This window comes from Akebia trifoliata, chromosome 4 (genome assembly GCF_017979445.1).
Source record: "Akebia trifoliata isolate Shusen 1 chromosome 4, ASM1797944v1, whole genome shotgun sequence".
Taxonomy (NCBI): domain Eukaryota; kingdom Viridiplantae; phylum Streptophyta; class Magnoliopsida; order Ranunculales; family Lardizabalaceae; genus Akebia; species Akebia trifoliata.
In genome coordinates, this window is record NC_141378.1 from 13,024,575 (window position 1) to 13,051,220 (window position 26,646).

The following is a 26,646-nucleotide window of genomic DNA, read 5'->3' on the forward strand; positions in this document are numbered from 1 at the left end:
TTAGCAGATCGCAGCAGGCCGTGATGGAGTGTTATACTAGAATCACAAAACTCCATATACAATATTATAAAAAATAAAGTTTCCAAAACTTTGGAGTGTGGATTCTGGATCGATTAGAGCGATCAACACTACTCCCAACCCAGCCCTCTCTCTCTCTCTCTCTCTCTCTCTCGCGCGCGCGCTCGCTCGCTGTGTGTGTGTGTGTGTGAGAAATCTTGTGGTGGTGGTGGTGTGTGAAGGAAATGGCGCCCCCAACGGGTGAGGTAGAGGTGCAGCAACCACAACAGCAACCGCAACGGCAGCAACAACAAGGGTTCGGGCAGACGATAACTGGAATAATAAGGATAGCTGTGTTTTGGTACTTCGCCTCGAAATTCTTCTCTCCAAAGAAACCCTCAGAGCCTTCTCTTCAGATCTCCAATCTCTTCCACAAAGGAGAAACCCTGGTCTGTATTTGTATTCAATCTCAATTTCAATTTCAATCTCAATCTCTCTTGCTTTATATGTCTATGTATGTATGTGTGTGTTTGTTGATTTTGGGGGTTTGGTTTGGTGAACAACAACAACAATAACAGGATATGTGGGTATATGTGACTGAACATGAGAAATTCAACGACTTTTCTAACGAAGATGCTCTAATTTGGCATGAGACCAACATTCCTTATGCTGTTTGGGGATCAGATAGTACTAGGTCTCGTTCCATCAACTATCTTCCTTCTCAGGTATTATTATTGTCTTTTTTCTAATGCCCTATAATTACATACACCATCATCATCAATCATCATTATAGTTTTCATCAATAATAGTATAATAGTGGCTTATATAGATATACTCCAATAATCGGAGGCCCTAAAGAGAGCCAAACATTTTTCAATATATGGGCTAGAAGTTTCGGAATGGGCTGATTTTTTTGTGTGTGGAGATCATCCTCACAAAAAAGCAGCACATTCTGAAACTTCTAGCTCATATATTAAAAATATTTGGCACGGTGAGGAGATCATCCTCACAAAAAATCTGCCCATTCTGAAACTTCTAACTCCATCAAAAGTGGTTTACAAATAATTGATGGTCCACGATTCTTCAACTTGTAAACTGGGGTTAGAAGTTTCAGAATTGGCTGATTTTTTGAGAGGATGATCTCCACACCATAGAGATCATCCTCACAAAAAATCAACCCATTCCGAAACTTCCGACCCATATATTGAAAAATGTTTGGCTCTCTTTAGGGCCTCTGAAGTCTCCCCAATATATATATACATGTATTTGAATTTTACTGTTTGAATTAGTTGATGTATCAAAATCATGGTGAATACACTTGGTTTCAGACGGTGAAGCAAAATGGGAGTCTCTATGCTCATGTTTTCTTTGCTCGTTTTGGTTATCCTGCGGACCCCAAGGATCCTGAATATCAGCCACTCGCTGCCTTTGGGAGAACATATCGTAAGTATTTACTATTGCATCTTTTTTGTTTGTTGGGTTCAGATAAAACCATAATTCTTTGTTATTTAACCAATGTTGACACATTTTTTTTCTTCCTTGATTCAGCTATTGTGGCCTACTTGCCCAAGTCTAAATCGGATAAGAAGAAAAGCTTGTTGGGGGATTCCAAAGACTCTACTAAAGGGGATGAAGCATCTCAGGTTTGTCTTCATCCTGGCATATATATAATATTCATCATCATAATTTTTTATAGAGCAGTGTTTTCTGTTGTTGCATCTGTGGTCATATTTTCTCTCACTACCTCAATCCACATTCTCTTTTTAATACTTTTGGGAGAATTTGTTTTTCATATGCCCCTCCATTTGATTAAGTAACAAGGAGGTTTTGATTTAAACATGGTGTTTGAGGCATTTTCTTATGTTATCATGCCTTATATTTTGGTTTCTGGTTGTTCCAGGTGATTGATGAAAGTCTGATTGATGCTAAAGATAATGGCCCTAAAGAATTAGTTTCATATTGGAAACCAAATATTACTATTAATTTGGTTGATGACTTTACAAGGTATCTTTGTGGTCAAATATATATTTATTTTTTTCATATTGGGAATGACTTTATTTATTGGCATGATTATTGATTTTTGGACCAAATAAATATTTTCGCAAATTTCTTTTAGAAATTGTTACCATCAAGTACATGTCTATCTTATGTCAAGGAGTCTTATTTTGACCATTGCTGTGTGTAATTTATGTTATTCTATTTTCCTCCCCAATTTTCTATGATCTTTAGTTATCTTATTGGTGAACCTAAGTCTTGACTATTTTCTGCAGATACCCCAAGAATGCCATTCCACCGAATATTGCTCCTTGTATCCTTGATTGTTTATGTTTTTATCAATCTAACAATCTTTCATCATAGTAATGCTGTGGAGCTTCAGGATGATCATCTTATATATTGTTTATTAACAAAATTTTAAATATGGTATTATTTTCTAGCTTATTTTTCTATTTTCTATTGGTAAGTCTTGAAGAATTTAGTGAAAGAGAAGAAAAAAAAAATTTGAACAAAGAGAAACATTGACTATGGATAATAGTTCTCAACTTATTTGCTTGAAGAGGGATTGGGCATCAGATAGGGGCAGCAACTGTTGCTTGTATATGATGTTCCCACATCTAAGGTTCCCTATGTAGACTATCTGTTCATGGTCTATTGCCTAGGAATAGGAAATATCATTTGCACTATTAAATTTGCGATAAAAAGTGAACAACTATTAGAGTGCGAAACTTTCCTATCTATGATGTTTGCAAGTCTACCAGGAGGAGTTTCTTCTGATTTCTTCTGATCTTTTGGCCCACGTTATGGTGTTAGTAGAATCTTCTCTAACAAAGAGAAGAGAAATTTTCATCCCTTTCCAAAAATGTGTAATTTATGTTTCATTCTAATGACCATAAAAGATGAGGAGAATGACCATCATTATTGGCCGACTTGCTGCCTGGCGGTACCCCCCCTTTCTTCCCCCTTACCCTCCCTTATCTTTGCCTTTGTTTTTGAATATTCTTGCATTTCTGTTATTTCATATCCACCAACAAATGCTGAAGGGAGAACACATAAAGAAGATTTTGTTTTTTGTTCAAACAAATCCTTGTGTAATAATGTTGTTCACTCCTTGGCTAACAAGTAGCTCTTTGGCCACCTGTGTATATTGACAACTTCTTTCCCTAGTTTCCTTTCTTTTGTGTAGTTCTCCCTTCTTCTTCTTTTTTTCTTTTTTTAAGGTAGAGGCCGGCTATTTCTTTGAAAATCTGCACTTGAGTTGATTTTGACATGTTCATTATCTTCATGAGTATTTCTGTAATTCTCCAATTTTTCTTTCTTTATTCAAAAAAAAAAAAAATTTATCTTCATGAGTATTAATAGTTATTTTCTTGTTATTGTAAGCACAATATTCATTTAGCGTATTTTAATCCCTTTGAACTTTTATTTTGATCATTATCAATCATCACCTTTATCCCAAAAAAATTTGGGTAGATTGAACGAATCATGTCCCTTCATTCAATTTTGTCCATTTCCATGTCTTATGTTATTCAAGTGTGCTTATATTCTCTCTTGGTATCTCAATTCTTTCCCTTTCTCGTATTTCTCTAATTCTTTTAGAATTTTCAACATTTAGGTCATATATTCTTATTTTATTTAAACATGATTGGTATTTTCTTCGAAATACGAAAATGGAAGCCAAAACAACCCATTTAATAATTTATTATAACATTAAAATAATCATTATGGAAATGTTAATTCATATAAAAATAAATGTAGTACAATTATATATGTGTATAATCTGTAGGAATAGTTGCCATTTTGTCATGCTTATGGGCAGCACCAAAATAATTTTAATTGAGTTTTTTAAACTTGTTAATTTTTTATGTGCCCCAAGACATCTGCATTTTTCTTTTTGATGTAGTGCCTTGTTACATGGTCACCTTGATGGCATTTTCTTGACTTAAGTCTGCAGACTTGAATGTTGAGCCTATTACAGGAAACTATTTCCCAACGGTTTACTTCAATGAGTTTTGGTTACTTAGAGATAAGTTGATACCACTCAATGAGACAGTGACAGAGTTGCCCCTAAATTTGGAGGTGGGTCCCATAAGCATGACAAAATGGCAACTATTCCTACAGATTGATCAATCATTCCAGATCCATCGTAGTTATGGAAGCATGCTTGAAGGCGAGGCTGACGAACTTAAGGTACTATATTTCTTACTTTTTTTTTATTGATACTATATTTCTTACTTTTGTGTGTATTTTATTGTTGCATTGGTGTTACAACAGCTAAAAGAATCATGATGTTCTATTAACTCATTTAGAATCCGAAGCAAGGTAAGAAGTACCACGTAGCTAAGTGGTAAGACGTGTGGTGAGTTGTTCCCACCTCCTAGGTTCGGACCCCCTTGAACTCATACTTCTTATGCTAACCACTAACCATATTACCTGACACTAACCACTAATCAAGCATTTACCTATCCACAAAAAAAAAAGAATCCGAAGCAAGTTTTAAAAACTTGAGGTCTATGGGTTAATTACCTGTTTCTTTAATGACTTGTTGATGGCCAGATTTGAAGTTAACCAAAACTAAGCCAAGTACTTAGTTTTAGTGTTTGTCATTTATTTACTGAGTTTAGAGAGTTTGATTCTAGTCCAATTTTTATGTTTCAAAGTACTTGAATGACTTATTTTGGGTTTTCATTGGATGACTCGTTCAAATAATCTCTCTTGGAAAGCTGTATGCTCCATTGAGTTTTTAGGGTGAAGTTTGGAATTTTTTTTTTTTTTTTGATCGATAAAGATAATTTTATTGAAGTTGGAAGTTTATCATTGTTATTGTCATTATCATCATTGACATTGATAGTGGCTTGCCCAACTGTCTGGAATTGGTAACATGAATTCTATTTTGCCACTATGATCTGGTTGAGCCATACTGCGCCCTTTAATCATTCTTACTTCATCCACATATTTCCGACTTTCCTTATTTTAGAAATTTTTTCTGATTGCTGTCGCTGTTAGTTTTTGTAGTAGCCTAGATGATCACAAATCAATTTTCTTTTATTGTATGCTCTTCTAAGAGTACTCCCATGTTCTCTCAGATGTGTATGTATCTAGTATTGTTTTTCCTAATCTTTCTATTCATTAATCTCAACGTCCTCTTCTCTTCTACCCTCATTTTATGAACACACTCCGTTAATTTCTCAAAGATTACACTCCATAAAGTATGCTAGTATTAGTATTATGCTGTGAATTTTCCTTCAGTTTGATTGATATGCATTTGTGATGTTGCTCTCTAAAGCCCTTGTTCACTTCAGCAACCCCAGATCTGATTTTATTGTACGCACTTAATAATCTCTTCATCTTGATGAATGATCAGAGTTAGATTCTGGAACCTGTCTTTCTTTCTTTCTTTTTATTTTTATTTTTTTATAGCTATAGGGTTAGTGGTTAGTTTGGAAATAAAGTTGGATTCAAGGGGGTTTGAACCTAGGACGTGGGAACAACACTCCACTCGTCTTATTACATAGCTAAGTAGGCACTTCTGATTCTGGAATCAGTATTTATATGAAAGGATCTGGCAGAAATTTCTTGTCTGCTGATGCAACTCTTCTTGGCTGAAGTTTGACTTTGTGGACTATGTTCACCTACCAATAACCTCATCTTTTTGAGAAAATAGTTACAATTCAAGTTCTTTTAAGATAGAACAAAGGCTACAACTTACAAGTGCTGTCTCTGTTCCTCATTATTCTAACATCTTTTCATACTTCTTTTCATCTATTCTGTTTTCTTTCAGATTGCTTTACAATCAGGTAACTTGTTCTCTTAAGAGTTGCATATAATGTTTATTAGATCTTGTTGTTTGAAATGTTAGATTGTTAGTTTTTTGATTTGACTTTAATCTCACAGAGTGACCCCCTGTTCAACTTCCTCTTTGGCAAAAATCACATATGAATTATCTAATTCTCAAAAGAAAATTGTTATTGTTTGTGGTTATATAATTCTATTGTATTAAAGGGCATTGTGTTGGTTGAACCAAATATAATTTTTCTGTTATGTTCCATTTTAAAAAGAAATTGTAAAATACCTTGATTTTTTTTTTTTTTGGTTGACCGAGTGCTTCTGCTTTTGGTGACTATCACTTCAATTTTGGGGTAGCATCATGGTTTCCGCTTATTATGTTTCAATAGCTGATCTTTTTAATTTTCTTGCCAGAGGGTATTCTTGGAGGGAAATCCTTACCTCCTAGGAATCACAACAATCGTTTCGTTACTTCACTCCGTGTTTGACTTCTTGGCTTTCAAGAACGGCAAGTGACAACTGTTTGTACCTCATCAGGGTTTTGATGGTTTCATTTCTTTACGACAGCTCCAGCGATGCTTCCTGTGGTAGGTATTAATTGCACCTTTTGTTTTCCTTTGCAGATATCCAGTTTTGGAACAAAAACAAATCTATGGAAGGACTGTCTGCAAAGTCAGTCGTCGTGAGCTTTATTTCTCAGCTGATTGTGTTCCTATATCTACTCGACAATGATACTTCCTGGATGATCTTGGCTAGTTCTGGCGTTGGTTGCTGCATAGAATTTTGGAAAATTGGGAAGGCCATGCACATAGAGGTGTGTTTTCTAATTACATTTGAGTTTATTGCCCATGGTTGTGTTGAACTTGAACTATAAATGGCCAACACCTATGGATCTAGTTGAAGCTTGGAGAAAAATTTTATGATCTATAATTGTTGTTAGAGAAACTTAGCCTGACATACTCTTATTGTTGAGATATTTTTCCATTTGAAGATTGACTGAACTGAGGGGACTTCACTATGTTTTGTGTATTTCGGACCATTGAATTGTGACTTTTATTGTTAATTTTGATAGTTGGATTTTTAATTGTCAATTTTAGTAGGTGGATATTTTCTGCTGTTCATTCTCTTGGAAATGTTTTCCGCACACCTAAACAATAATCGAGTGAGCTGTGTCTGTTTTATCACAAAATGCTATCTAATTAGGATATTTCAATTATTATCACTAGTTTTTGAATGATTAGCATATATTGCTCTGCTGCTCCTGCTAGCCTGCAACGTCAAGCAGTACCACAGTAAAACAATTTTAAGCTTTTTTTATGGGTTTCTTTCCTCTTGTTTTCTTCTTTCCCTATTGGGGCAAGTCTTTGGTGATGATTATATTTGATTATGTAAACATTGCATGGGGCCATGTGGGCACGCACATACAGAGGGTTCAAAAGACACCATTTTATGGGCCCATGTAGTAAATCTTTTGGGCCAAAAGTGGGTATGATCAAATGATCATGACCACCAGATCTATTCTTGTTCTCATAGAATATATGTATCTATATATTTAATAATATAAAATTTAAATTTATGTAAACTATACGGGCATGTTGGTAAATTGGTTTCTTTGATGTCAAGGTTGACACGTTGTGTTGCCCTGAATGTGTACGTATAAATGTCTGTGTCTTCTGTACATAGCCTTCATGCTTATAGCTTTTCTTAATCGGTGGTTGATGCTATACAGCATGTTCTTTTGGTTAACCTTTTCATTCTTTCTCCTTTTCCTCAGATTGATAGGAGCGGAAAAATACCTATGTTGCGATTCCGAGATCGGGAGTCTTATTCAGGAAACAAGACAAAGGAGTATGACGATATTGCGATGAAATATCTGTCTTACGTGCTCTTCTTCCTTGCAGCATGCTCCTCTGTCTATTCTCTCAAGTACGAGCGCCACAAGAGTTGGTACTCCTGGATCCTCTCTTCACTCACAAGCTGCGTGTATATGTTTGGTAAGCCCTTGCACTATTTCATTTCTTTTCTCTTTGTTACTTTTTGGTTTTGGAAAATTGGAATTTACTGGGTTAGAAGTGAGGTATTGAAACTGGACTCTTCTCTTGGTTTGGTATTGAGCACATCAATTTCACTAGTATTACATCGTATTCCACATAAAATCTCATGATTCGTAGATGCTTTGAATTCTAAGATAGTTTCTGCCCCTTCGTTATATTTATGTCTTATTCTAAAGAAGCCGCAATGAGTCCTTTTCTGTTAAATTTTCTTATTCTTCATTATCATCTTCTATCTCCAGTTCTTAGTTGTTTCTAGAGTCTCTATTTGGGGTCCTAGAGTCCAATCTAAGGTGGCATTCTTTTTTCAATCTGCGCCTTGACTATTGATAATGTCATGTCTAGGACATCACTTGTGTCAATTTTGTGTGGGGAATCCATTGACCACTTCCTTTTTCTTCATTTGTTTTTTAGTATTATTTGGTCACATTTCCTTGTGCTATTCCAAATCTCTTCGTCTTTTCTTAAATTGGTTTCTTCAATCCTCCAATGTTTTGGCAATCCTTGTGCTTTGGCAGCATGAAAGAATTCTTTTGGAGCTTGGTACCTTTTACTATATGTTGGTGCTTATGGAAGCAAAGAAATTGTCGCATGTTTCATGGGAAGGAAAATTCTATTTCTGACGTTATCTTCATTAGGTCTTTTCTTTTCTGGTGTAAATAATTTCTAGATTTTGAGGGGGTTTTCTTTTAGGATTTTCTCTTAGGTGATTTGTGTATTCCGATAGTGCACACAGTCCCTTGTAGTTGTGTCTGGGTTGGTTTTCTTTTGTTTGTGTTTTCTAATTAGGTTGTTCTTCTTGATCACCTCTGTGTTTCACACCTTTTTGTTTCAATAAACTTTTCGCTTATCAAAAAAACCCATTTTGCGGTTGGGTTCATGATGAAGTTGAGGCTCCCAGTAGGAACTTAACTTGTCAAAGTTTTTCTGAACTCGGACTTGGTTGGGCTCAATCAAGTCCAAAGTTTCATGGTTCTGAGGAAAGGAGCTCACAACCAAGTTGGGCTTGTTGGCAGCCTTACTCTATAAAGAAAACACACTTTTAAGGTTCGTTTGGTGGATTGGAACTTGGCCATGCTCAAAAGGATGGGTGGCTGGGTACCTGATGCCTCCCAAAGAAATGAATCTAGTCTTGTTAGTGAAATGTTTGTTGAGGAAAGGGTGGTTTGTGGAGGTCCATAGTGGCTTCATTTGGTTCCCAAATTTCCCAAGGACCAGTTACGGTTGGGGTTTGGAAAGCCATCTTGAATATAACAAAGAATTCAATTTAACCTGGATTGGGGTCTTTAGTCATTTTTGGGAGGAGCCTCATTGTGGAGATTCACTTCTTTGTTCAGTATTCCGTAGTTCTATGCCATAACTCGAAGAAAGGGTTGGTCATCATCCAGTTCTGTGTAAGACTAGGAGTCAATTACTTGGGATTTGGTTTTTTGGACAGTTGGATGTTTGGGAATTTAATCGGTTGCTGTACTCCTTGACATAATCAGCCTGTGATTGTGCGTCCTTCTGAGCCGAGTCATACAAAATGGATTTACAATCCAGAAGGGAGGTTCACAATAAGTTAGTAACATAGTTCTTTTGACATCTTAGCATGATCCTTTTCCAGTTAGCCTCATTTGGGGGTTGATGGATTTTGTCAAGGTAGCGGTTTTCACTAGGATGATGGTCAACCTTGGACAAGATTCTGACTGGATCATTTTATTATCAGAGGCTTCCAAATTACAAACATGTGCAGGTTTTTTGGGCGGAAGAAATAATAGACCACTTGATCCTCCTATCTGTTCTCTTGTAGGGTGTCAACTTGCTTCTTCCTCCTCCCTATTGTGTTCTGGAGTTCCTGGGGAGTAGGACAGTAAAGCACTCTTCAAGAGGAAAGATTTTGTGGTACTCTTCGTTGTCTCATGATCTAGTTTAGGAGCGAAATGATCATAAGATTTGATAAGAAGTGAACTTTTTCTTAATTTGGTGATTATGAAAATCAAGTCCCTTATATGCCAATGGTCTTCCTTCGTTTGAGAGTTTAGAACAATTTATCAAAAAGATATTGCTTCTCGAACCACTGCTACCAGTGAGACTCAACAAGCCAGTTTATTGATCAAATGATTAAAAACACCAATGTTTTCCTTCTGAATGCATTATAATCTAGTAAATCGACAACTAAATTATTCTTTTTTATCCTTTATGCAGGTTTCATCATGATGTGTCCTCAACTGTTCATAAACTACAAGTTGAAATCAGTTGCTCATCTCCCCTGGAGACAGATGACATACAAGTTCCTCAACACCATCATCGATGATCTTTTTGCCTTCGTCATAAAAATGCCAATTCTACATCGGTTGTCTGTTTTTCGAGATGGTGAGCTAGGAAAAAAATTCCAATTTTTTTTTTCTTTTTTTTCTAACTTCTTTGCCTGAATGCCTGCTTTTCCATCCATGCTTATAGAACTGATATAGTATTACAACTTATCAAAAAAAAATTGCTCTAATACTGCTGCATGTCAGTGAATACCAAATATGACCCCTTTAGTTGAAATAGTTGGTACCACACTGCAGTGGTATTGCTGTACTTTCATCAGTATTATATATACCCTGCAGATGCATCCATCTGTGGAGATGCTTCGATTTAATCTTTGGCTAATGACCAAAGGAATGGATGTTTGATGCATGCAGCTGCATTCTTCTTTGTGGTCTTTTACTAAATAGGACAATGGTATCCTTATCCCAACTGGAGCTCAATATTCAAGCTGCTGCTGGTATGCCTGTGTTCTCACGGAGCATCAGACCAGCATCTAATCTGTTAATGAATTTACTTACATGAGTTCAAGTTGTTGGCTGACCAAAGTATTTGGGATGTGTAGATGAGGCTTTGTTTATTGGTAAAAACTACTTAAAGGACCTTCATGCCCTCAATCCATCCGTATAGTATTAGTTCAAACATGAGAAGAGTATTTGTTGACCAGAAGCTCTGCCTGTTACTTGATTCCAAAAGTACCAGGTGGTTATGTATTTCCATTTAAGAATCAATAGTCCCACACTGAGGGAGGAGTTTTAACTTGATGTATTCTTCTCTTTCCTGTCCGTGTGCCACACAGGGACTTGACCTATTTAATTAAATTAGGTTGCAAACCTTTGAAAAGTTTTAGACCAAAAATATGTATGATGGATGAGTTTTTGTTTTTTTGTTTTTTGCCAATCTACAATCCTAGAAATGAGATAATTGTGTGGTTGGTCTTGAACTTTGTGAATCACCTGGATAGCAATGAGGAGAGGAAACATGAATTTTCATGGTTGGTGGTTGCATATGGGAAATTACCTTGGTACATTATAATCCTCTCCAGTAAAATATTATTTCTAAATTTACCAAAATGACGCTGAAAAGATTGAACATGATTTGATTCTGAGTTTATAGGTGTTTTGTTCTGATGGATGGGTAGTTTTGGCCACTGGTAATATCATTCTAACCAATTCTTATGATTTTTTTTTTTTTTGGCCCTGCAGATGTGATCTTTCTCATTTATCTGTACCAGAGGTGGGTTTATCCGGTAGACAAAAAACGTGTAAATGAGTTTGGTTTTGGTGGCGAGGACGAAGATCAGGCATCTACCAGTAGTACTGAGGTGGCAGCAACGACTGAAGAAGAGAAGAAAACCAACTGAGCTGGTCTTTTTTTATTTCTAAAAGATTACTTATCTAGTTGCAAAGATTGTAACTGTAAAAATTGAAGTAGGATACATATTATTTTCTGCACGGTTTTCTAGACATGTTTTTCCTTCTTGATTTTACACACGGAAGGTTGTTTGGTTGGTTAGTTGGGTTTTGAAAGATTGTTCTTGCCATCTCTGCCACGTGGCAAAAATTTTATGGCTGAGCTGGGTACGTGCTGTTGGGACCTTTCATAAGTTATTCTACTATTCTTATTTCAAAAAATATATATATATATATATATATATATATATTATTTTTTGTTAGTGTTGAGGTTATGCATGAATATAGTAGTTAAAGTGTTGGATTCTGAAATGTGGGGGTGTATATGAGTAAGGATCAGATGGCTTGGTTTGGTTTATGCCTTAAATGACAATGGAACTGTCATTGTAGATGCTAACGTGGTAGTAACCTGAAAATCTGATCAATGGGTGTTATTGAGCTCTAGTAAGACAAAGAAGCCTTTAGTTTCACTCACTGACGCGTGTGGTGAAGGTGAAGGTGAAGTTGGATTTGGAGGAAGATAAAAAAGTTTTTTTACCAAATAAGAATAATGAGGAATCTAGATTTACATTCCATTCCATTATATAAGGAGAGCTTAATATTGCCCTTGACACCCACCAACTTTTCCTTGGAGCAGACTCTAATTGGCGCAATATTATGAAATGGGGTGTTCTAAGAAAATGTTGGTGTGGCAGTAGAAGCTCTCCTACTTCCTTACTCGATCCATTTGACAGCTCTATATATCATAATATTTGAATGGTTTGGACTTCGGACTTTGGATTTTTCTTTTTTTACCAAATCAGCCGTTCGGGACCGTTCCAGTGAAGACATCAGTGACTGAAAAGGGTTTGGTGCGACTTTCCATCTAGAAAACCATTTCCCTTCCCACCACCACCTTCCTTCTGTTGAAAGACGATATCCCTCTAAGTGTTAAGTCTTGTTTGAGTCTTGAAGGCAAAGATCTGTCTGTATCGTCATCGTGAGATAGATCTGAAAATGGAGAAGATGAATCAAGCGTTGGAGAAGGTGAAGATTCTAGTGGGAATGGATGTCGATGAAGAAGAAGTTGCGCCAGAAGATAACTCATTCTCTTTCATGGAAGATTTCAATCGTCAGTGCACCTTGTCCACCACACAGGTTCCTTAAATCGTTTCTCCTCCACTTCCGTTCCATTATTATTATTTTTTATTTTAATTGTTAATGTCGCGTTTCGGTTTCCCTTATTCGAAGATGTATCGAATTGGTTTCGGTTTAGGGTTTGCTATCGGATCAGTATTCTATTGCGTAGTAGAGAAGATTATTGATTTATCCCATTAATAATAATAATAAAGTCCTCCATTTTGCTTTATTTTCTGTACTTATATGTTTGTTAACAACATGCAAGGTTTCTAGATTTAAATTGAGTCCATTACCAGAAATGCATGATAGGATTCAGGTCCTGATTGGATCGACCAAAAAAAAAAAAACTTAAAGATACCATTTTTTTTCTGGTGCAAAATTGGGATTGGAATCTTTTAGAAATTTATCTTTAATATAATTGATGTATGGCAGTATGGGTATGTTCTTGAGCTTCTTCTTATGATGTGGAATTGCTTCATAGATCTTGGATTACTATGTCTCAACAGTTAGTCCTATTTGGATGATGGGTTCATGGGTTCAAAATCAAGAATAGTTTTTATTTTTATTTTTCAATCAATAGTTGTCCTTTTTTTTAAAATAGTAATAATGCATATAAATTTCTCTTTCTTTCTTGTTTTATTTTATATTCTTGTTTAATGTTTAGAGCTCATTCTTAATCTGATTCACTGTTTCCTCCTCCCATTGATCAGAGATTATATGGTTTCGCCATTTGCTTTGTTGCTGGTTTGGCTTGTACACTCCTGGTAAGCTCGTCCACTATTTATTATTTTTCTAGCCTCCCTCTCTCTCTCTACCATGGGAAAATCTGCCGCAGCATATAATGCACTGATATCCACTTATCATGTCTTATATATCTTCTTCATACTTCAAAGTTAGCTAAATAAATTAACCACGACCTCAAAGTTTCTTTGCATTGTGTCAAACCAACTGAGCTATGGGTCTAAGCCCAGCCAGACTAGCTTTTTTCTCCCTGAATTTTCACATTCACATATAAATTACATAGACTCAAGGCTTTTGTGGTGAAGATGATGTAAGACGGTGCAAAAACCTAGAATGATGAATCTAAGATCTTGAATCACACCAAGGGTTCTTGGAAAGATGGCCTCACATCATATTAAGCTGGAGAAGTCTCAAGATCCACCAACCACTGAGAAAATTCAATTGCAATAACCATATGTATAATGTAATAAAAATAGCCCAACTGACCCATCTAAAGATGAAACCCAATCATCGAGAATTTTAAAGGTTGGGGGGGGGGGGGGGGGGAATCTTTTGCTACTGCCTCAAAATCTGAAAAGGAAAAGACAGATATTTGATTAAAAACTGTCACCAAGGCTATCTTTTCAAGTACGAAGGGAAATATGTTTTCAAGTTAAAAGTCGACATTTCTCCTTTCCAAAAGTATGTTCCTCCCAAAGACATTTTAGATCCATACCCGTTTTCAGTTTTAGGCAGACATTTGATTAAAAACTGACTCCAAGACTATCTTTTCAAGTAAGAAGGGAAATATGTTTACATTTCTCCTTTCCAAAAGTATGTTCCTCCCAAAGACATTGTAGATCCATACCCGTTTTCAGTTTTAGGCAGACATTTGATTAAAAACTGAATCCAAGACTATCTTTTCAAGTAAGAAGGGAAATATGTTTACACTTCTCATTTCCAGTAGTATGTTCCTCCCAAAGACATTTTACATCCATACCCGTTTTTAGTTTTAGGCAGATATTTGATTAAAAAAAACCCGTCACTAAGACTATCTTTTCAAGTAAGAAGGGAGATATGTTCACACTTCTCCTTTCCAGAAGTATGTTCCTCCCAAAGACATTTTAAATCCATTCCTGTTTTCAGTTTTTTTCTTTTGTTAAACTGAAAACAGTTAAGTTACAATTATTTCTCTTCCGCTGTGTGCATTTCCTGGCAAAGAACTTCTGAGAATATTCTACATGACATCTTTGGAACGGTTACATCAAGTAAAATGGCTATTGGATGGGAGCTACTGTACATCTCTGACTGGTTTTTCCCTTATGGCTCTATCAGAGGTGGAGGAAGGATGTGAGGCAAATGCCCTTGGTTGTTTCTGAAGAAATGGCTATGGGACTGCCTGCATTGCATTGCATTGTTTATCCCTTCTTGGAGTGATACTAGAGGTCTTTTAAGCACTAAACTGCATCTTCAACTCTTTTTCTTTGGGTGGCAGTCAATGCTGGTTTTCTTCAATCCGATCAAGTTTGGGATTACATTCACCTTCGGCAATCTGCTTTCACTTGGGAGGTTTGTTTATGGATCTTTTTATTGTATACTATATGATGCTTGGTAAAGTGGTTTCCTGCTTCATTGTAGTATTAAGAGAGAAGATTCATAACTCTCCAGAATAGAGTCTATTATGTGTTCATAGAACCCATTGCTAGTTATTTTGCAAGACATCCTTGCTTTTTCTAGAGTGTGACAGTTTGACGAATTTCTATATTATTTTACATATATATTCCATGTTTTGTTAGGCTTTTGTTCTTGGGGCTGCATTTGCGTTTGGCTTTTTTGTTTTATGCATACTTGGTGAGGTGTTTGGTACAAATTCCTTCTTTCTTTTGAGTATATTGAGAAAAGTGTGGTAGTCATTTTTTTTCCTTATTCAAATCATATACAATGAGAGCCCCTAATTATAAAGTATTACCATTGTTTCCTATCTCTGTGACTTTAGGTTTATCGTATTTTTTCAGATGCTAAAGTTGGAGTTTTTTGTATGGCAGCACAGCCTTCCTCATAGGCCCCAAACGACAAGTGACAATGATGCTTGATCCTGTTCGTATTTATGCAACAGCCATGTTCCTTGGAAGTATTATAATTGCTCTGTTCTGTGCTCTTTATGTAAGAGTTTTTGCAGCCTTTGTTATGAATCCACTTGTGTCTATTGCTCTTTAAAGTTTGAACCAATTCATTTCTCATTTTTTTTCCTTTTTGGCTATTATGCAGGTCCATAACAAGCTCCTAACTCTTCTTGCAATTATTTTAGAGTTTGGTGCACTTATTTGGTACATCATACTTTCCATAATCTCTCTTCCATTGTTCCGATCAGCTGTCCACATTCATTTGCATGTTGTACCACTTCCTAATTTGGTTTGCTTTTCCCCCGTTATTTTGAAAACAATGTGCTTCTGTGACATGTTCACGTTTGTAAAATAGGAAAATTATTTTCTTGTAATAATTGTGCAGGATGTGCCAAGTTGTTTAGGCAATGCAGTTTTATTTAGTTGCAGCTGACTGTAGATGACATTTTAATACTTTGATAGTCTTAGTGTTTTCGAAATTTTTTAAAAATTGGTAAGACCTAGAAAAGTCTCTTTGGGGACCTTTGAGGTTTAGATTCCTTGAGAGAAACCAGATCTTACTTCTTTTTTCTCTTTTTCGTGCTTTTTGAAGAACTCTGTTGCAAATCTTTAATGTCATGAGATTTTATTGGTCCTCCGTGACCATCATCATCCGAGCATTGTCAACTTATTTTGGGGATGAAATTAAAATTCCATTGTATCCAGGGCCAAAGTTGGGGTTTCAAATTCTTCTTAATTAGCTAAATCCACACATTTTCGGCCATTTTTTTGTATTAAAAGCTGTAACCCTATCAGTCTTCCCACTGATGCTAAATCTTGGAACATGCACCTACCATTGTATAAAGATGATGGAACTTCTTAAGGTCCACTTATGAGCACTCTGGATGTCATCTTGATTATGGTTGGATCATCTGTGTTTTTCATCTTTGACTGCAATATGAGAATTTGTGTTTTTTTCCCTTTTGTAGGTATAGCTTGAGCTACATTCCTTTTGCTCGATCCATGGTTTCGAAAACCATGGCTGCTTGCTTTGACACTGAATTCTAGACTGCTTTCTAGGAAGAAGAGACAGCTATGGTTGACTCTATTTGGGCTCTGGTAATTCATGCTATCAGTGCTCTTTATGCCGCCTTCAAAACATGACATTTATTCAATCTTCAAATTATGAAGTGAGCTGTAAAACTTGGGAATGTCGCGCATTGAAGAAAAGATGGCTACAGTCTATTGCTCTCTGTGTCTTGTCTCTTGTGTATTATTTGCATTTTTCTACTCTACAAAAATAGTTTTTTTTCTATAGGTAGTTGAGCTGGTGAACCTGTGTATTAAACTCAGGTATGTGAACTATGAACACAGTAAGGCTATTTTTAACATGTAAAGTCAGGTATTAAGATGATGAATTTTTAAGGGTTTTTGAAGACTTTTTTTTTAAATGGAATCATTTTTTTAATCATTATGTCTTTAGTTTCTCTTTGCCTTGTAGCTCTTTGAGAGGCTTCCTTGGCCTCTTTGTACTTTGATTTTCCTTTTCTCATCAATATATTACACTTATCAAAAAAAAAAAATTTAAGGGTTTTTTTTAATAAAAAAATTATAATATTTTGAAAGTTTGCTTTTAATTTCTTTTGGAACGATGAAGGAGGAATAGGTTTTTGTACAAGCAGTGGAAGTCATTTGCATCAATAGGCAAGTCCTTCCTAATCAATGTTTAGCTTTAAATAAAATTATTGGTGTAAGATTGCACAATCAAAATAATAGATATTTGTTGAAGTTAAGTTTCAACCTAAACTATTTTCAAACTCCAATAAATACAGAATTCATCAGCTAAGAGTCTGATTTTGAAAGGAGAGGAACCATAGGGTATTCCAGAGTATAAGGTGCTATTGGAGATTTGGGACTCATTTACCTTTGGTTTAAGCTAAGCAAGGGTTTCGAGGGCTCATCCTTCGATGATTTTGTTTTTAGATGGGATGTTATTTGTAATTCTTAGTTCATGATCATGTTTTTGCCCTCGGACTTGTTTGTTTGTTTTTCTTTCCTTCTTTTTTGGGGGTCATCTCAGCCTCTTCTTGTCCCTCTTTTCTTATCAATAAAATTTTTATACTCATTATGATTAAAAAAAAAGTTTGACTTTGAAACAGGCAGTCTACTTCAAAATCTGAAGGAACCCTCCTCGTTACAAGACCTGCAGTGTTTCGAATTTATTTCACACCCCTAAATCTCCATCAAAATTTGAAATACCTCCTTTGAAGTCCGCTTCAAAGTTTTTTCCATTAGCTAAAGACAGAAATTGTTTGTGATTCACTTCTTTTTAACCAAATTTCATGGAAGTGCTTTGGCACAAAGTTGATTTTAGAAAAAAAAAAATTTGTGTAACTATAATTGGGTATCACTATAATGCAATTATAAACTTGGTTAAATGGGTAAAACTCATCTCCAAAGGGCTTGGACCCATTAAAAAAAATAGAATTGCATATATATATAAACATAAACGGACAACATTTGGTTGCCAAAGTTGTCTTATATGGGCAATTCTATAGAATGGGCTGATTTTTGTGAGAATGATCTTATTAAGAAGATCATCCACACAAAAAATCAGCTCATTCCAAAACTTCTAATCCCATCAAAAGTAATTTACAAATTAATAATAAAAATTGACGATATAAATTGGGGTTAGATTTAGAATGTGCTGATTTTTTTGTGAGAATAATCTCTATTATGTACAGATCATCATCACTAAAAATCACTACATTCTAAATCTTTTAGCCAATATAGGGTTGACTTCAACAACCAAATGATTTTTTGTTCTATATGAATAATTTTTTATTAAGCCATAAAAAAAGTTTCTATGAGTAATTTTGTATGTGAATCTATGATGATTTAGTAGCCCTCAAATGTATTTAATGAATTGTGTAAGTAAAGAATGGATGCAAATGAATCTCTATTTCATTTATAGTTTCCTTTGTAAGTTTTTTTTTTTTTTTCCAAGCATTGGATAAGTCACAAAATTCTTTAATATTTTGTAAAATTCTTCGAACGAGGGATTTGTTGTTTGAATCAATAATTTGTCCATCGTCAACCTCGAAAATTTCTTTTATTTTTTTTCTTGATCAGTGAAAAAAAAAATTGTTGGAGATTCAAATCTCTATAACAAGATAAATTATTTTATTTGTACATTCCCAACAATTTTTCTTAGGGAATGTTGGATGGCTTGAAATTTAAAATTCATGAAAAATAATGATGGAAAATGGGTTGGGTTGGAAATTTAAATTTCATTATTGTTAAAGAGCTGCTATTGGCATCCCAACTCTTACTAATTACATCCCAAATTAAAATTAGCGAATTGAGGTGGGGGTTTAAATTTTCAGAGAAAACTTTCGATAGTTCTCCCTCTTTGGTAGAGAAACCGAAGATTGAAGAGTGCGAAGAGGCGGCAACATCAAAGGTCGGAGTTGATAATTCTCTCTCTCTCTCTCAACTTGCAGGTAATCCTACTAATTGCAGTCTAAGTTTGAAGAAGTTAAGAGTAAGAAAACCATAAAATTTCAAACTAGGTTTCTTTTAGAAAGGTTTTTAAATGGAATTTTTTCTTGGATTTTTACACTATTTGATTGAATTAACTTATGATTTTTTTTTTTTTTTTGGTTTTGTATTTGATTGTTTAAGGTTTGAGGTTTAAAAGCAGTAAGTCGATGTTTGGTTTGTACATCTTAGGACCAAACTCTATTTCTCCCCTCGATCTGAAAATTACAAATGAATAAGCATTGGTTTCCTCTGGGACTGGGAGATCTTTGTAAATTATTGAGATTAAAATATTCTGTGAGATTTTGATTTGGATTGTTTATTACATATTTACATCTCGAAATAGACTTACTTGCACCACTGTTGACTGTTGACAGACAACATGAACACCAAACCGATGAAAGAATGAATGTATTCCTACACACACAAACATGATATATATTTATGCTGTTTTTTGGTCAATGAGACCAAATCAATTTTTTTCCAGGAGATATGGGTTTTATAATTCAGAAAATAATTTTTTATTTGATTTGTGACTGTTTATTGTTTATTTTTAGATTGTTTTTTCTAAAGAAATTAAATTAGCAAACTACGGCATGCACGCTAAAGCCCTGGACATGACAAATGATGTCCAGGCCACGCCCACGCAAAACATTGGAGAAGTAAAGAGGATGACGATGACAATGAAGAAGTGGGAAATCTTCCACGTTCCCGACAAGACGCCATCTACAACTAACCAACAGCCAACTGGTAATCAAATTAGCACTCTTATTCTCTTCTTATTCTGGCATCCTCCATAGGATCTGGACTGGTGGCTGGTATAACTTATGAGTGAATTGTGAGGACCATCCAATGGCCAGTACAGTACATATGGAGGTGATCTCCCAGTATGACAACAATGTTGCTCCAACAAGTTTAATTGATGACATTTTGTTTCCTTATACTACTACACAGTGGATGTCATTGCTTCGAAAATAGAACCAAAGCTTGCCAACACTCTCATAAGGTGGTTTTCTCATTTTGTATTGTCGTATTACATTACAAGTAAATGTTTATATTTTGGATTTGATTGAGGGATACAAGTAGATGTTTATAGAGTTAACTCTGCTCAATGAGGTCGTTTCTATTAATTGAAGGGAGGATGAATTCTGTTTGTATTTTTTTATTAGGCGGTTAAATCAAATAGCCCCTCTTGAAAATCTTCGTCATGTTAAGCGGGTGCAAAAGAAGAAGTCAGTTGAAGGAGGTGCGTGCTGATTTCTTCATAATGCTTATTCTGTCATTGTCTGACTATTTTACAATTCTTCACTATTTCGTAACAGTCTTGGTTGTAGCCATAGTCACCAAGTCGGGGTTCTAGAATAAGTCGGCAAGGGAAAAAGTAAAAAAATAAAACAAAACGAAAAAATGGGGAAAAAATCAAAATAGTGTTAAGATAATGTATTTTTTTTACTAAGTGGTGTTATCATTTATATCATAAAATCCTATTTTAAACTATAAGAATAAATGGTCTTTGAAAAAACCCTTTAAAAAAGTGATGATTAAATCACATTTTTTTGTTTAAATCACGACTTTCGTTTAAATCGTGAATATTTTATTTTCAAAAAGTTGTTATTTAATCACCAGTTTTTAAAATCGTGATTTAAACACGACTTTTTGAAAAAGTCGGCGACTTTGCTGGCTATGGTTGTAACTTGTATCTTGGATTGATTATTGTACTCAGGATGTTGTGATTGTGAATCGCAAGTGTTTCCACATGGATGCACATACACAGAGTATCCTACAAACTATATATAAATGATGTGTTAGTTGCATTAGATAGTCCCTGTAATGCTAGACTCGTGATATTATTGCCTTTATTACATAAATGGTGGATATTTTCTAAACAGGGCTTATTTAAAAGACTCCCTGGACCAAAAAAATCACCCTTATTGGATAATCGTAACATCCAAACATTTGTAATTTTATTGGTGGCCTAAAATAATTAGATTTATAGTTTATGTAAAGGTTGTTTCTCAGATGGTTGAAATAATTAGATTGAGTTGACTTATGCTTCAGGAGGTCTTCAAATGGGTCTCACTGATTGGATATTCTGGATGATCAAAAGGTGACCGTATGTTTGATATAACCTGGAACATCTAGTGTTTCTCTGTGATTTATTAGAATACATAATCCATACTCTTAATATTTTTTCATTTAGAAAAACTAGGGAAAACAGGTTCTTCAATATGCATGGAAAGTACCTAGAAGTATCGTATTCGCACACTGGCACGGACAAAGCTTTGGAAATTGGAAGTGCCAAGGTGTGTGTAATACTGGTCGCTCTAGAGGCTGTTAATTGGAATATCCATTAGTTTATGAAGAATTTTTTATTAAGAGGGCTATGATGGAGGTTAAACATACAACTTAAGTAGATTTTCATAACAATAAAAAGGGGGGAAAATGCCTTAACCTTTCTTAATTACAAGTGGGATTTGTTGTATCATGCTCATGTAATTTATTTTCTAGATGATATATCTTCTTTCTGAAATTGTTATGTAATTTTCGTTTTTACTTGCATGTGACTTGGAAAGAACTAATTATTCCTCTTTCTGTTATGTCTTCCAAAACTTTTAGTTTCTTTGAAAACCTCCAAATATGGTGACAGGTGGCATTTTTTACAGGAAAAATTCAGTTATCAGTGATCTTATGTCTTGCCCTTGAAAACGAGAATCAGTTGGAGAGTATACCAGGTGACGTACTTGAGCTAACAACAGAAAAGCAGCTGGAAAGCATGCCAAATGATGTACTTGAGCTAATAAATGCCCAGCAGTTGAATCCATTCATCACAAAAGTGGGTCATCCCTTTAGTCTTATATCCTTTTATACGAAGTTTTTGGTTGTTTTCAATTGATGGTTTCTTTAGAAAATTGGATGAACATGCAGAGGATACACATACACACATGTTTTCAATTTTTTAAAAGCCACCTATGTGTGATGGGTCTGATGGTTGATTAAAACAATAGCAACTGTTTGGTATGGGAATAGTGATGTCATATATAGGTGTATGACATTTTTCTTTTGATAGGTGCAGGACATTATCCCCATATCCAAATGCTTGCATGAAGTTGATATTGTATTAATGTACCACATGGGAACACTTCAATGTCCTTAAATATCATCATCAGAGCCTTGGCCCAACTCCTTTCTTCATCAACATTAACACAATTAATTGTTACGTATTAAGAGAAAAACTATTTGGGTTTTGGCAACATGAATTATTCCATTATTCAATTTTATCTAGGGTCTTAATCTACATCCTTTTTCAATCTCCCCCTGACCCTTTTGGAGCCTTCAAGCTACACCAAAGTTCCCCTTGGTTAACATTGAATTGTTATTATTTGATAAATTTATATTATTCTTCTACGTAGAGAAGTTGTACATCATCTCTTTAAAAGCCTTCTGATCATACATGCAAATATTGGAATTACTCTCAGCCCAGGTTGCTAAGTATGCCGCTTTGTCAAAAGAAGAGTGGGAGGAACAATGCAAGCTTTGGCCAACATCATACCATCCTCCAAATTAGTAAGTTCAACTTTCTCTATTTCTTGAGACATCGATGTTATGCACCTCCAGATTCGTTTTTTTTATTTGGCTTGTGTTCAATTACAGCAATATTGATGGCATTACTGGATTTAATGAAGAAGATTCACAAGTGATCTTTAACAACATGAAGGCCGCGCTCGAATTAACAAGATCTGGCCCTCAGGTAATTGTTGTAACATTTTTCTTTGATGAGTGACATTTTATTGCATTGTAACTTCAAAATTCACATTACATATGGGTTTACTGCTGAATGGTTGTTAGGACTTGTCCCTTGACACTGTTGTGATTGCATTCTCTTTTGGATACTATAAACTATGAGAGGATGCAATGCAAATGTTATTTGGAAAAAGTTTTTTAGTTTATCTGGATTTCACTGGTTGAGATTGGTATTTGGGAAATTGATGACAAAATTATCTTGACTGGCTTTGTTTGTTGTCCAATATTAATTAGAATTAATCAAAATGCTTATGTTTGCATGCAATTTATGTAAAAAAACGTATGATGGAATTCATGTGGTTGGCTTGTATAACCACATCGTTATAGAAATGTAAATGTCATAATCGTTTCCCATGCCAATGGCTCGATTTCCCATTGTGTTGTAATTATCATCCAAATGGAACTACAATGTCAGTTTTTGTTCATCTCAATGTGCTGATATACCTTATTGTGCAGGTAGTCAATGCTGCAGTTATAGTAGATCCTTCTGTTAGGCGGGTAATCGCTAGTGCATGTGACCAAACATGCTGGTGGTCTGCCACCACAAGCAATACTAGCTTGGAAACAAACCGCATCAAGCAGCCAGAAACCATTACCTCCCATCAATCCAATGCTAATGGGGTGGAAATTAACAATGCTTTGCGCTCAACGTGTGATAAACGTACCCTATCTTATAATGGTGTTTCTTGTCTATATCCTCGGAAATGGACTAAGCAACGACAATGTACAGAAAGCACTCATTCCTGGCATCCTTTACGACATGCAGCTCTTGTTGCTATTGAATATGCTGCTGCGAGAGATAGGTGCCTATTTCCTGGGTTGGGGAACTCACAAGATCACCATATTCAAATGGATCATCAACTTTCTTCTTCCATGAGCTTACCAGCCAAAAAACAGAAGATACTTTTTGCGAAAGTGAGCTTCTCTTTCTTTGTGCTTATTCTGCTCAACCTCAACTGATTTGGGTGACTAAAATGATCAAATTCATGGTATTGAGATTTCTTACCGGCTTGGGAGGTCTCAGCTGAGACTGGACCCGAAGCATTAGCCCCGAAACATAGAATGTTTTGGGAATGTTTCTGTTTGTCTCTGTCGCAACACTCGGTTTTTTACCTGACCCTGAAACATTTCCTTAAGACGAGATCGTTTAACATCCTCACCTCTTAAGATGCCATTTTAAGTTTCTTTGTGGTTCTGTCACTAGTAATAGTATCTACTACTAATTCTTTTGGTCTTGGCATATATTATGCTATTCAGGATGAGGAAGACATGGTCTTGAAAGCTTGCTCCAATGGTTTTCAATCTGAAGTAGAGAGGCCTTATTTGTGCACTGGTTACGATATCTACCTTGTCTGGGAGCCATGTGCTATGTAAGTACCAAGATTCCTTTCCCAATTTCCCAATTCAGTTGATTTTAATTACGAAATACAGGGTAGTTGGATAAATAAATGTTTACTTTTGTCCTCCCACTCTCGAACAATCCTTGCTTTTGAGTTTTTATCTCAGTTATACTCCCGTTGCCAAAAATTCTCTCGGTTGGTCTAGGTTTCTAGACATGTGAAATTAGATTCTAATCTCTTGTACAATTAACCAAATGCTGTTTGTGGGCTCCAGAGGCAAATACTCAGGTCATAATAGTGTGGATGTAGCCTATAATTTACTTTGAAGGCCGAAGATCATGATTTAAGTTCTTTGGTCATTTTTTTCATTTTGGGGTAGGCATAGCTTACCTAAGTGGGCTTTTTCACCAGAGCCTTGGTAGTGTCATTGATCTTTTAGTCAATCACCCTATCGATGATCTTTCCTGCGTTGAACATGCACTGTGATCTCTTCATCATCATTTACGCCTTATCCAAGATATTTTTTTGATAAGTATAATTTTCTTCCAAAAAGGGAAATTAAGGTGATCCACCTTAATTATAAGAGAGAAACTACCTTGCACTTACATTGAGCATAAAAGATCCCATCTAAATACAGAATTTTCAAGAAAATACACCTTTGAAATCATTACTTAACCTACACCAGAAAAACAATAAACCAAAAATTTAACATTGAGTCTTGAATTGATTGCTCCTTCCTTGGAAGATACTTCTGTTTCTCTCCTTCAGATTCCCCAAAAGGAAGTATTGACTATTAGGATTCATTTCCTCAGAAAACACATTTAAGTTTTGGCTGGCCAAATGAATCCTGTTTTTTTTTTTTTTTTGCATTCAAACCTATCTAAAAGCTATACCTTATGTTAAGGCTAGTGTCTTTTGTTCTTTACTTACTACCTCAATCCGCATCATTTGCAGCCTTTCTCTTGCCTTCTAATGGCATTCAACCTGCACCAAAATGTTACTAGGATGTAACTCAGCTTCACAAATGATTTGATCTGGCACAACCTTTTGAACGTCTGTACCCAAGACGAATAGCTGGTTGGGACTGAGATGATCAATTTGTGTTTTATCTTTCTTCCCTTCCTAATTTTGTCGAAGGACCCTGATACATAATTGCCCATTTTAGCTTCTTCAGAGTACTATCTTGTGGATGCTAGCTAATAGGGGTTCTTCACTGTATTCATTCTAGTAAATTTCCAACTTTCTGATGACCATCTGTTCTCTCTTTTTATGCTTGAAGGTGTGCCATGGCACTTGTTCATCAAAGGATCCGGCGTATATTTTATGCTTTCCCAAACCCCAATTGCGGTGCCTTAGGTAGTGTTCACAGATTGCAAGGAGAGAAAAGCTTGAACCATCACTATGCTGTCTTCAGGGTTTTTTTACCTGAAGATGTCCTTGATGAAATTGCAGGAAATGCCTGTGGGCAGTAGTTGCTGACAAAGCGAATACTTACAGGCTGTTTTTTGTGTTATATTTTCTTTTTGAGTAGGAAAACAGTTAATAGCCTATGACAGGTTTTGGAACCAGGTCGCCTTTGGTTCCTTGTTGATCATTTATTCATCATTAATATTTTATTTTCTTTACATTTCTATGAATAACAATTTGCAATATCATTTTCGAGGAAAACCCAAGGAATATGTTGCTTGAGCTTTTGCTTGGTTACCTTAAGCGGGGCTTAGACCCGAAGCTTGGTTGGTTGACATATTGCAATGCAGCCTCGAGATTTTGGATTCAAGTCCAGCTTATCCCTATGAAAAAAACCGAACTGCCTACTCATGTTCCAAAATGACCAAGGTTTTGGGCTGGGATTGCTTTTCAATTTCACTCGGATGTTTTTGACATTGTGTTGGTCAAGGAGATTGATGCAGTTTGTACAGTGCAAGGAAGGCGGTTTTAACGTTTGTCTGCATTGGCACTGGCTGACACTATTTGGAACCTATCTTCCATTAGTGTGGCAGCTGTTAATGTAATTTTCATCGTTGAAGCGAGTTGGGTGTGGTAATCAAAAAAATCAAACAAGCACTTAAAAGGGTTCTTTATCATTTTTGTTAGCTTTTTACCATTGCCAACCCATATATGATAAGGTCAGGTTCACCAACCAACCAAAAAACCCCACGTTGGTGGTTAATGTTTTGCTCTACATGGGATAGAAATTTAGAAATTTTGAAATGGGCTGATTTTTTGTGAGAATGATCCTCACAAAAAAAAAAAAAAATCAGTCCAGGCTGAAACTATAATCAAAAGTGGTTTACCAGTTGAAGAATTATGAACTGTTAATTTGTAAATCACTTTTGATGGGGTTTTTGGACTGGGAGGACCAAACGTTGGCTACCAACATTGGCTGTTTTTGTTGGATGTTGAACCAGACCTATATAACATTTTATCAATATTTGTAAGAGTAGCCTACACTAGGTTAACGAAAGTGAAGATTCGAATCTGAGTTGTTTCC

The 26,646-nt window shown here is 35.5% G+C and overlaps 3 protein-coding genes across 6 annotated transcripts; all 3 read left to right on the forward strand.

Moving 5' to 3' along the window:
* The first annotated feature begins 80 nt into the window (after nt 1-80).
* Nucleotides 81-11,636, forward strand: LOC147403890 (uncharacterized). Its single transcript, XM_086439663.1, has 12 exons — nt 81-446; nt 576-722; nt 1,326-1,440; nt 1,546-1,640; nt 1,898-2,001; nt 2,268-2,305; nt 3,947-4,182; nt 6,193-6,286; nt 6,402-6,592; nt 7,553-7,772; nt 10,017-10,184; nt 11,327-11,636. Exons 1-12 carry the CDS (start codon nt 243-245, stop codon nt 11,482-11,484), a joined length of 1,770 nt encoding a protein of 589 aa, XP_086295789.1. The 5' UTR covers nt 81-242; the 3' UTR covers nt 11,485-11,636.
* A 274-nt stretch (nt 11,637-11,910) lies between these two features.
* Nucleotides 11,911-16,945, forward strand: LOC147403891 (Got1/Sft2-like vescicle transport protein family). 2 transcript variants are annotated; one of them, XM_086439665.1, is made up of 6 exons: nt 11,911-12,670; nt 13,363-13,416; nt 14,868-14,941; nt 15,423-15,535; nt 15,641-15,699; nt 16,464-16,945. In XM_086439665.1, exons 1-6 carry the CDS (start codon nt 12,582-12,584, stop codon nt 16,540-16,542), a joined length of 468 nt encoding a protein of 155 aa, XP_086295791.1. In that variant the 5' UTR covers nt 11,911-12,581; the 3' UTR covers nt 16,543-16,945. The 2 variants fall into 2 exon arrangements, with proteins under 2 accessions (XP_086295791.1, XP_086295790.1); XM_086439664.1 differs by having other exon boundaries at nt 11,926-12,670; nt 15,418-15,535.
* A 1,878-nt stretch (nt 16,946-18,823) lies between these two features.
* EMB2820 (Cytidine/deoxycytidylate deaminase family protein) lies at nt 18,824-25,859 on the forward strand. Of its 3 annotated transcripts, none has more exons than XM_086439669.1 (10): nt 18,824-18,977; nt 19,650-19,764; nt 19,969-20,020; nt 20,184-20,260; nt 21,678-21,847; nt 22,496-22,578; nt 22,666-22,762; nt 23,272-23,730; nt 24,073-24,185; nt 25,435-25,859. In XM_086439669.1, exons 2-10 carry the CDS (start codon nt 19,686-19,688, stop codon nt 25,625-25,627), a joined length of 1,323 nt encoding a protein of 440 aa, XP_086295795.1. In that variant the 5' UTR covers nt 18,824-18,977; nt 19,650-19,685; the 3' UTR covers nt 25,628-25,859. The 3 variants fall into 3 exon arrangements, with proteins under 3 accessions (XP_086295795.1, XP_086295792.1, XP_086295793.1); XM_086439666.1 differs by having other exon boundaries at nt 18,826-18,937; XM_086439667.1 differs by having other exon boundaries at nt 18,828-18,977; nt 19,572-19,764.
* The last annotated feature ends 787 nt before the right edge of the window (nt 25,860-26,646 follow it).

Coding starts and splice junctions, on each gene's coding strand:
- LOC147403891 (XM_086439664.1), top strand. CDS start 12,530: ATGGAGAAGATGAATCAAGCGTTGGAGAAGGTGAAGATTCTAGTGGGA. Junction 12,671..13,362: donor GCACCTTGTCCACCACACAG/GTTCCTTAAATC, acceptor CCCATTGATCAG/AGATTATATGGTTTCGCCAT. Junction 14,942..15,417: donor AATCTGCTTTCACTTGGGAG/GTTTGTTTATGG, acceptor TTTGTATGGCAG/CACAGCCTTCCTCATAGGCC.
- LOC147403890 (XM_086439663.1), top strand. CDS start 243: ATGGCGCCCCCAACGGGTGAGGTAGAGGTGCAGCAACCACAACAGCAA. Junction 1,441..1,545: donor TGCCTTTGGGAGAACATATC/GTAAGTATTTAC, acceptor TCCTTGATTCAG/CTATTGTGGCCTACTTGCCC. Junction 1,641..1,897: donor AAGGGGATGAAGCATCTCAG/GTTTGTCTTCAT, acceptor TGGTTGTTCCAG/GTGATTGATGAAAGTCTGAT.
- EMB2820 (XM_086439667.1), top strand. CDS start 19,611: ATGCACGCTAAAGCCCTGGACATGACAAATGATGTCCAGGCCACGCCC. Junction 20,021..20,183: donor CTTGCCAACACTCTCATAAG/GTGGTTTTCTCA, acceptor TTTTTTTATTAG/GCGGTTAAATCAAATAGCCC. Junction 23,731..24,072: donor AGAAGATACTTTTTGCGAAA/GTGAGCTTCTCT, acceptor TATGCTATTCAG/GATGAGGAAGACATGGTCTT.